This window comes from Heterodontus francisci, chromosome 19 (genome assembly GCF_036365525.1).
Source record: "Heterodontus francisci isolate sHetFra1 chromosome 19, sHetFra1.hap1, whole genome shotgun sequence".
Classification (NCBI taxonomy): Eukaryota; Metazoa; Chordata; class Chondrichthyes; order Heterodontiformes; family Heterodontidae; genus Heterodontus; species Heterodontus francisci.
The window spans coordinates 9,128,756-9,139,636 of record NC_090389.1 but is presented as its reverse complement, the minus strand read 5'-3'; the positions used below and the strand labels follow the sequence as shown (position 1 = coordinate 9,139,636).

The following is a 10,881-nucleotide window of genomic DNA, read 5'->3' as shown; positions in this document are numbered from 1 at the left end:
TCCTTCCCTCATCCAGCTCGGCTCGGCTTCTCCCTCTCTCTTTTCCGTTGCTGAGTCTCGCGGCCGCGGATCTTCCCGCTCGCTCGCTGCCTGAAGCCGGACAACCCCGTTCCCGCGCACCTGGGGCTGACCAATCAGGTGGGGGCGTTGGGCCATGGCGAGCGGGAGGCGGGCACGCGCCCGATGTGTGGTGGCCGAGCCGCTCGCCCCCGCCGTTGGCGCGCGCGCGCTCTCTCTCTGCTTGAATGGAGCGCTCTGTCCCTCACACTCAGGGTGTGGAAATGGCGGCTGTTCGCAGCGCCGTGTGTCTGGCGGTGTTGCAGTTGGTGCTGATGGACGGGGCCACTTCTTACAGCTTCCCAGCCAACTACACGTGAGTAACTCCCGGGCACAGCGGCCGACCCCGGCACCCGGGGGCAACCTGACACGGCGAGGGGGAGCAGAGTGAGGGGCGCCTGGCAGGACCGGGCATCAGCCGGACTGGGGGAATGGATGCCCTCACCCCGCCGCCGCGGTGAAGTGCCAGGAGAGCCGGGTAGCCGGCGCTCTGCAATCCCGCAACATGTAAACCGGCTGATGCGCATCTGGCTCCCGCTGTCCTGGTCCCGGTCCCGGGGAATGGAAGAGCCGGGGACCATCACCATCCCCCGGACCTGAATCCACCATGGAGCCCCGGGGCTCAGCGCTTCTTCCCCCTCCTGTGAGGAAAGTTCGAGACACCGTCAATGAGGGGGTCCCTCACCCCCCGGAACAGGGGCTCTGTCCCCCCAGTGACCCTGCACTTCTCCCCCCGATGTAAGGGATGCGCTGCCTTGTTTTGCTCAGTCTCTGCCGAGTTTGTAAACGGGAACATCTGAGAGGCTCGGCTCTCGCCTCAGGTGGCTGTCCTGAGAAATTGGGGCTTCGGGGTCCTTGCCCAGGGATGCGCCTTCTCCAGCTGTGCGGCTGAGAACAGCCACTGTGGCTGAGTAGCAGACTGAAGTCACTGGGTTTAGTGGAGGTGAGGGTGTGCTGGCGTCGGGCAGCTTTAGTTATTTGTGAGTCCATCGCGATCTACCTGTCAAACAGTTTGAGCCGGTGGTATGTTTATTGAGTTGAGCAGAGGCGTATGGCTGCTCTGTGCAGCCTGACCTGACCCCCTCTAATAACGGCAGGGATCAGTAAAATAATCTCGCCTGTCAGTGCTCACATTTTGTGGCTTTGCTGCCGACTGCCGTCTGAGGCTCCAACTCGCCTCTTTCTCAGACTCAAGTCACTTCATGTTTTGCGGCCGCCAACCATCAGGCTAATAATTGTTCATTATAATTGCAACTTTCCAATGTTAAAATATGCTGAAGACCAACATGTAATACAGCCTATATGAATGGCTTGTGAGACCTGAGTGAATGGGGTTTATGAGCTCCATTGGCTGCAGATTTTAACAAGGACAGAGTATGGCATCAGATACACACCTAACAAACTGCCTGGGGAAATAAAGCGACAGGGGGCCCCCTATGAGGAGCTGGAGGGACGGGGCCCCTGTGAGGAGCTGGAGGGATGGGGCCCCTGTGAGGAGCTATACTGTGATGGAGATAAAGGAGATGCCAATGCTAGAAATTGAAATTGGTGCAGATGGCAGGGCTCCTTGCCAAATTCTAACGAAGGACTTGTACCTCAAACATTAACCTGTCTTTTCTTATTTCCAATGCTGACACATTGGCAGTGTATTTGCAACATTATCTGTGTTAATATTCTAGTTCTAGTGCAAATTCAACAAAATATTTCGATAGATTTGAAAGAAACAGATAGTGAGGAGCCAGGCTCAACATATAATGACTAGGTCGGGTTGAGGTTTTTCTGCCTCTGATCTGTGGACAGTGATTCTTGTCATTTTCTACACCTGTATTTAAGTGAAGGCCTCAGGTGATACAGGCACTGTATATCAATACAGGTATTACTGTTACCGAATCAGTAAGGAGCCCCCTAGGTGTCTCCAGCCACAGCTCCATGCACACAAACCAGGGGCAGAGAACCGTTTAACACTGGGATATCTGAAATGAGCTGTAGAGGGTCAGAAACAGCCACCATGTCCTCTGGTCCACGGCGAGGAGAGAGAGAGGGGAGGTGGAGGGAACTGCCTGTGAGGGAAATCCGAGCTGTGCGATGAAAAGTTCTTTGAGGCTCCCAGTAAGTAAATTAATTGGTAGTGAGATGTCCTGCTCGAGGTACCTGTCATTTTCTAAGAGCTTTTCGGTTGAGCTGTGGCTGGAGACACCAGATGCAGTGACAGTAATACCTGTATTGATATATATATATTGTGCTTGTATCACCTCCCTCATTGAGTGAGTTGAAGTGCTGTGGGTAACTGAAGTAAAATCTCCTGCAACTGGTACACTGCTAGCTCTAAGTGTCACTCTGTTACCTTCAGCACTTGATCACTTTTAAAGTCCATGATTTTTAAAAAATCGTGTAATTTGGTGAAATGCCCCTGTGTTCCAACAGTAAGATTAGCAACTTTCCTTTAATGTTGATCACACCTCCGATCAGGGAGCGCCCTGGTAAAGCTGTGGATGTTTCACCGGCTATCTGAAACTATACCATTTGTATTCCCATTTTACATAATGAATACTGCATTCCAGCCTCTGCAGTTGATACAATGGGTGTCTTGTATATTACCACGCTCCAGGGATTGGGTTTCTTCATAGTAAAAGCAACTCCATATCTAGAGACATCACCTTTTAGTTTGTGTGTGTCTGAAAATTCAGAAGCCGACAGGTTGTGTTTTGTGCAGTTTTGGTGTAAATCTGCTGCAGTACATTTTAATGTCAGCCCCGAGCCAGTCTCAGCAAGGCACTGCCTCTGGATTATTACCTATTCCTTCATTATGCCAGTTTATATACCGTGCAATTCTCTGTTTTTTTAAATGCTGTTATATTTAGAATTGCATATGCTGGAAATATGTTTCCCTTCAGTGTTGTAATTCTTTATATTTTCCAGTCCTAAGCTATTTGAACTGCCAAATGCCTGTGCATAATTAGTGTCTTATGATGAAAATGAGCCAATGGATGTAGGGGCAAACTCCCGTCATTTATAAATAACATTTATAAAAAACATAATTTTTCTCCATGATGAATTTCCACCCCCCCACCCCTGGCAACCAAATCATGGAAATGTGTAACATTAAAAGGTGCCCTTTCTGAGTGTTACCGTTTCGTTGGCAGGCCACAGAAAATGGATATCCAGCCAGTATTTTTGTTTGTAATCTAAATAAGTGATTGAGATGATTCCATAAACTGTCAGAGCAAAGCTGAAGGTGGTCTGTTCCTCACCTGAATACCAAGGGTTGAGTTATCCTGTGTTCTCTCTCAGCCTTCCTGTGTATCTAATATTAGCAGGAATGAGTTTAATCTGAGTGGGTAGTGTGCTTGTGATGTTGAACTAGTAACCCAGAGGTTGTGGGTTCAGTTGGCAAATCGTGAAAATGAATTCAATAAATCTGGTCATTTGTGACTAGCATCAGAAATAAAAATGATCATGAAAATTGATGCACTATCGTGAAAGGCCAACTGATTCACTGACATTCTTCATGAGAAGGGAACCTGCCAACCCTACCTGGTATCGCCTACATACGACTCAAGTCTAATATTGCATGGCCAACTTCCTATGCTGTCTGAAGTGGCCTAGCAGACTACTCGGCTGTAAAAATGATCATGCTCAAGAAGTCCACTTACTACTGCCTTCTCAGTGCAGCTAGGGATGCCAGTGCTGCCCACCTCTGGTGTTGTTCTTTTCTCCCACTAGTGGTGAATGTCTTGCATCTGGTGCAAAATCCTATGGGACCTTGCCAAGTGTGGAGTTCTGTGTTTCCCCAATTTGTGGCTCTTCCCTCATTTACTCACCTTGCTGCAGTGTCCGTTCTTCACACTTCAACAACAGATTATTTATATAGCACCTTTAAGATATCCCATGGCATTTCACAAGCACATTGTCAAACCAAGCCACATGAAATACAGGACATTTGACCAAAAGCTTGGACAAAGGGATGGGATTAAAGGAGGAGAAAGTGGTAAAGAGGAAGGGTACTTAGAGAATTTAGGGCCAAGGCAGCTGAAGGCAGTGTGCCAATGGTGGCGACATTAAAATTGGGGATGCGCAAGAGGCCAGAATTGGAAGAGCTCAGAGGGTTGTAGAGCTGGAGGAGGCTACAAAGAGGGGCGAGGCCATGGAGGTATTTGAAAAACAAAGATGATAACTTTTAAATTGGGGCTTTGTCAGTCTTGTTCAAAGGGAACATGGGTGAAGGGTAAATGTGATTTGGTGTGACAACGCAAAAAAAAAAAACTACTACGCATGATGGAAATTGGAAATTAAAACAGAAAATGCTGGAAATACTCAGCAGGTCAGGCAGCATCTGTGAAAAGACTCTCTCCACAGATGCTGCCTGACCTGCTGAGTATTCCCAGCATTTTCTGTTGTGATTTGGTGTGAGTTAGAATACAGGCAGCAGGGTTTTGGATGAGCTCAAGTTCATTTTGGGTGGAAGATGGGAGACGGGCTAAGAAAGCATTGGAATAGTCAAGCCTAAAGGTAACAAAGGCGTGGATGAGGGTTTCAGCTGCAGATGAGCTGAGGCAGGGGCAGAGTCGGGCAATGCTACTGAGGTGGAAATGGGTAGTTTTGATAATAGAGTGGATATCTGGTTGGAGCTTATCTGTGTATTTGATCCAGCACTGAGGTTGCGAACGGTCCAGTTCAGCCTCATAGTTGCTGGGAGGAGGGATGGAGTCAGTGGCGGGGACCGAAGACTGTGGTTTCAGTCTTCTCAATGTTTAGTTGGAGTAAATTTCTGCTCATCCACTTCTATATGTCTGATAGCAGTATGATGAATCAGACAGTGGAGGGGGTCAAGAGAGGTGGTGTTGAGGTAGAGCTGGGTATTGTCGGTGTACCTGTGGAACCTGACGTGTTTTTGAATGATGCTGCAGAGGGGCAGCATGTAGATGAGAAATGGAGGGGGCCCAGGATAGATCTTTGGGGGACACTATCGTTAATGGTGCAGGAGTGGGAAGAGAACCCACTCTGTTTCAGAAACGTTAACTCTGCTTCTTTCTCCACAGATGCTGCCAGACCTGCTGAGTATTTCCAACATTCTGTTTTTATTTCAGCTTTCCTGCATCTGCAGTATTTTGCTTTAAATTTATTATTCCATTGTAGGTGATTGGCTCTGACTGGATAGATGAGAATAGAATTAGGTGAGTGTAGTCCTCATCCAGCTGGACAACAGAGGTCAGATGTTGGAGGAAGATGGTGTGGTTAACTGTGTCAAAGGATGTAGACACGTCGAAGGATGAGGAGGGATGGTTTACCACGGTCACAGTCACATAGTCATTTGTGACTTTGAGGGCCGTTTCATTACTCAGGCTGGGAGGAAACCTGATGGGAGGGTATCAAACATGGAGTTGTGGGAAAGATGGGCTTGGAGCCTGGAGTTTGAATATTGTTAAGCTATTCAGTTATAAGTCTGATATTAAATTGTGGGTGAGTCAGTATTGCCTCCAACTGAACATTGGAAAAAACAAAGCCTTATTTGGCCCCCTGACAAAAACTCTGCACCCATGGCAGGGGCTCCATCTTTCATCCTGGCTGCTTGCTCATGCTGAATGCAACATCTGCATTCTGTTCAACTCTGAGCTGAAGTTAAAACATTATCACCTCTGGTCTCAAAGTCTCTAATGTCCTCCATGCTGCTCTCTCAACTTCTTTCCTCCACAAACTCTAAGTTGTCCAACCCTCTGCTCCCTGTGTCCTGTCACACACTAAGTGCTGTTGGACCAACATCCCTGTCCTCACTGACTGTACTAGATTTCTGTCCTCTCTTTGTGAATTATAAATCCTTCCTCTGCTTCTATGGCCTTGTCCCATTCTACCTCCGCAACCTTCTCCAGCCAGTATTTTGTTACTCTGGCTTCATTTGTATCTTCCTCTCCACCACTCCCCACTCGTGCCCAGCTCCGCTCATACACTGGTGGTAGACTCTTCTAGCTGTCCTGGCCCTGCTCTTTAGAACTACCTCCCTAAACCCTTCTACCTCTCTATCTCCCTGCCTGTAAAAGCTTTTTTAAAGTCCATCTCCTCAACCAGTCTGTCAGTGTGCTACAAAGGCTGGACAATTGCTCAGTTTTTACTTCTGTTAAGAGCCTTGGCACATCTTTCTTCATAAGGAGCACTAGATGAATGTGAATTAGCTTTATCCAATGTCCTCAGGTTGTCTACCAAGGGTCATGGGAGAGCATTTTGAAGAAAAAATTCTGTCTTTGTTTTACTGTTTCCTAATCCAGTGGAGTTGAGAACAATTGTAAGACCCCCAGCTGCTGCACACTGGGGGACTGAACTTTGGGCTTTCTTGGTGTGTGTGGCTCAGCTTAACCAGCTGTGGGAGCCTCATCATTCTAACTCGAGAGTCCACTTTTAGGAGCAGTGTGGCAGAGCTCCATGACCCAGCTGTGCTCTCTTGGGGTATGATGCATGCTGTGGTGAGAACTGTGGAACTAGTAGAAACACGTTCTGGTTGGGGCATCTTCATTGTCTGATAGAGCAGTGTTACGCAAGTTACAGTAAAAAAAAAACTTGCATTTATATAGTGCCTTTCATGACCACTGGATGTCCCAAAGCTCTTTACAGCAAATTAAGTACTTTTGAAGTGTAGTCACTATTGTAATGTAGGAAATGTGGCAGCCAATTTGTACACACCAAAATCCCAAAACCAGCAATGTGATAATGACCAGATGATCTGATTTTATGATGTTTACTTAGGGATAAATATTGGCTAGGACACTAGGGATTACTCCCCTGGTCTTCGAAAAAGTGCTATGAGACCTCTTATGTCCACCTGAGAGGGTAGATGGGGTCTCTGTTTAACATGTTATCTGAAAGATGCCACCTCTGAGTGCAGCATTCCCTCAGTACTGTACTGGAGTGTGATGAAAGGTCACAGACCTGAAACATTAACTTTGCTTCTCTCTCCACAGATGCTGCCAGACCTTTTTTGTTTCAGATTTCCGGCATCTGCAGTATTTTATGTCAGCCTAAATTGTTGTGTTTAAGTCCTTGAGTGGGAATTGAACCCATAACCACCTGACTCAGAGGCTACAGTAGTACTAATTAAGCCACTGATGACATAATCGAAAAATAGGAACAGAATTAGGCCACTCGGTCCTTCGAGGCTGCTTCGCTATTCAACACAATCACGGCAGATCTACCTCAACCTTCCCACACTATCGCAATATCCCTTAATCCCCTTAGTATCCAAAAATCTATTGATTTCTGTCTTGAATATCCTGAACAACTGAACATCCACTACCCTCGGGTAGAGAATTCCAAAGATCCACAACCCTTTTGAGTGAAGAAATTTCTCCTTGTCTCAGTCCTTAATGGCTGACACCTTATTCTGAGACTGTATCCCTAGTTTTAGGCTTCCCAGCCAAGGGAAACAGCTTTTCCTGTGTAATCCTTGCTGTGCTATTATCTATTCGTGAGTGGTTACACTCCAGTTATCCTAACTATTCCTTGACTCCACTATGCCCCAGTTATGATAATTACCATTCATGTACATAAGTGCGCCTCTAATCTCACCATGTTACTACATCTCGGTTATTTAACAATCTATGTATACACCCACATACTACTTGTAATTCTCACCATCTCTCTACCATACTGTGGCTTCTCAATTTACATTACTGGGTTCCAGCTGGCAGCTACACTATCTCTGTTACTTTACCAGACTCTGATTGCTATTTTCACCATACGTAACACATTCAGGCTCCAGCTCCCAGCTGCACTGTGTCTTTAGCGTTAGTAGACACATGACTGTTCCCTCAGGGCAATCATAGGCACCATTAGAGATCTAAATTGCTACATTTAGTATACCCTGTATCTTTGCCCTTGTCCTGGAGCTTTATCTGGTACATTTTTGTTAAATTTAGAAATGTAGAGCACTAAATTCCTGATGATCTCCAAAGCACTCAAAACCACCTCCAAGTGTGTGTAGAGTTGTACCGAGTAACACAGAAACAGGAGTAAGCCATTCAGCCCCTTGAGCTGTTTTGTTATTCAGTTAGATCATGGTAATTTGCCATTTACCTGCCTTTGCTCCATATCCCTTGATACCCTTGTCCAACAAAAATCTACTGATCTCAGTTTTGAAAATTTAAGTTGACTCCTAGCATCCACAACCTTTGGGGGAAAGAGTTCCAGGTTTCCACTATGCTTCATGTGAAAAAGTGCTTTCTGATTTCACTCCTAAAATGGGCTAGCTCTAAATTTAAGATTGTTCTTGATTCCTTTTGAGAGGAAATAGTTTCTCTGTATCTACCCTATAAAATCCCTTTATCATTTTAAACTCTGAATTTACTCACCCCTCAAACTTCTAACTGAAGGAAATACAAGCAAAGTTAATGTAACATTTCCTTATAATTCAACCCTTTATGCCCTGGTATCATTGTGGGGAATCTACATTGTTACCCCCCCCCCACCGCTTCAATATATCCTTCCTGAGATGTGGTGCTTAAAAGAGTACTGCAGATGGGGTCTGCCCAAGGTGATTTGTTAAGTCACCGTAAGATCTCACATATAATTATCTATTTCTGTAGGAAAGAAAGGTTGGAGGGAGGGTCCAAGCAAACTGATGACCAATTGGGCTGCAGTATCGTGTTTAGGAACTGTTGTGACATGAACCCGTTTATTATGGTAAGGAGGGAATTGTGTTTGCCGATGCAGACAACGTTCAGACCAAGACATCTAAAATGTTGCTTTTTTTCCCAACCTTTTCCTGTTCTCCCATGAAAGCCCCCCACCCTGCTGGTGTACTGTTCCTTGACATCCAGTATCTTACCCAGGAAATTATTTGTGTGTTAAATGCTATTAAGGCACGAGAGGCATCACTGCATAGCCCATCCTGTTCTCGCCTGTTGTCCACGCGACCAGTTTCCAGTATGATCAGGAGTGAGAAGCCACTGAGATTAGCTGGCTTGGCCCAGGCAGAAAAATCAACCAAGAATTCTGATAGCTCATTAACGGTGTCTAGCAATTAAACTAACAATTTAATCAGCTCAATGCACCTCCCTGATCTTTCCTGCAAGCATGTTTTCATAGTAGCAGTGAGATAGTGACTGTCCTGTTACATCTTCGATCAGGATGCTGAGATGCCAGGTTACAAACACAGTCATTAAGCCTGTTTGGCATATGGAGCATAGGGTCTCATTTGGGATGGTTTATTATTGGCAACTTTGCAGGCTTTGCTTTAGTTACAGGAATGTGAGATGAAGTGAAGCTACTGGATTTGGTTTGGTGGCTTCCTCTCTGGAGGGTTCCTTGCTGTGGAAAGTGGTTCTCTCTGTACTGATCACTCCCACTATGGAGAAGCTCAGTGCTTCTAAGGAGGTGGTACTTGTTCTGTAGATTATTCTGCACTCCAGAGTCCATGCTGCTGGAGCTGGTCCTTGCCCTGATAGTTCCCACTAGGAGGTGAGCTCTACCCACCCAACTCCTGCAGGTGCTGCCCTTGTAACCCAGGTGTGCACTCCCTGCTATCCTGTGCAGACACCCAGACAGAAAGAATGTGAGCGCCCTCTGCACACCATGCATCTTGCAAAGTTACAGAGTAATCCCAGCACCGGGACAGGCCCACACATCTGGAATCATCAGGAGGAGACCGAGCTGCTTCCAAATGCCCCCCCCCCCTGCCCTCACGGTGTCTCTCCTCCGCAACAGTGTCTGTCCACCCTCCTTCACAGTCTTTTCCCCCTTACTGTTCTGCCCACTTCACTGTGTCTCTCCAACCCCCTCCCTTCACTGTGTCACCCCCACCCCCTCCCCCCGCCTTGGGAAGTCCCCCATGCATCTCTTCTCCTCCCCCTGTGGGTGGTCCCTGGCGTATGTCTCCCCTCGCATGTCTCCCACCTCTTTCCCCCCCCCCCCGCTCTCATTTGCGGGTGATCCCCTGCAATTCTCTCCCCCACCCCCTTGCAGTTGGTCTCTCTCTCCCTCTCACTGTGTGATTTAGAGATACAGCACTGAAACAGGCCCTTCGGCCCACCGAGTCTGTGCCGACCAGCAACCACCCATTTATACTAACCCTACAGTAATCCCATATTCCCTATCACCTACCTACACTAGGGGCAATTTACAATGGCCAATTTACCTACCACCTGCAAGTCTTTGGCTGTGGGAGGAAACCGGAGCACCCGGCGAAAACCCACACAGACACAGGGAGAACTTGCAAACTGCGCACAGGCAGTACCCAGAATCGAACCCGGGTCCCTGGAGCTGTGAGGCTGCGGTGCTAACCACTGCGCCACTGTGCCGCAGTGTCTCTTGCTCTTTCTGTCCCTCTCTCACTCTTCCCACCCTGGGCCTATTCCTCCTTCCCTCCCTCCCTCCCTCCCTCCCCCACACTGGGTCTGTTTTAGTTTCTCTCTTTCCCCCCACCCCCCACCCCACCACTGAATCTCTCTCCCTCTCCCCTACACTAGTTCAGTTCCCCTCTCCCCAACATTCGGTCTGTTTTCTCCCCACAAAAAAAAACAACTGGGTCTCTTTCTCCCCCCGCCCCCACAATTGCTCATTTCACCAGCCTGTCTCTGTCCACTTGAAGTCTGTTACTATCTTTCACACCAACCCTCAAATTCCAAAATTGTGCCCAGCACCCCCAAATCCAAGCCATTAATGTAAACACCAATGCAAAGTACTCATATAATACCTTAACCATGCTTTCTCCCTCCATCTGTAGATCTTCATTTTGGTCCCTATTCAGCCTCACTGCTCCTCTGATAACCGTTTTAGTGAGTATGCCTATCAGAAGACCTTTTGATTCTCTTTTTATGTTAGCTGTCAATCTATTCGCGA

At 47.1% G+C, this 10,881-nt stretch overlaps 1 protein-coding gene across 7 annotated transcripts in view; it reads left to right on the top strand.

Annotated features, from left to right (window-relative positions):
- Window positions 1-202: 202 nt before the first annotated feature.
- cacna2d2a (calcium channel, voltage-dependent, alpha 2/delta subunit 2a) overlaps window positions 203-10,881 on the top strand; it is a 1,382,174-nt gene continuing 1,371,495 nt past the window's right edge. For all 7 annotated transcript variants that reach the window (XM_068051351.1, XM_068051350.1, XM_068051349.1 and 4 more), the window contains exon 1: window positions 203-373. In XM_068051351.1, the coding sequence (XP_067907452.1) occupies window positions 246-373 (128 nt within the window). In that variant the 5' untranslated portion in view covers window positions 203-245. The remainder of the gene's footprint in view (window positions 374-10,881) is intronic.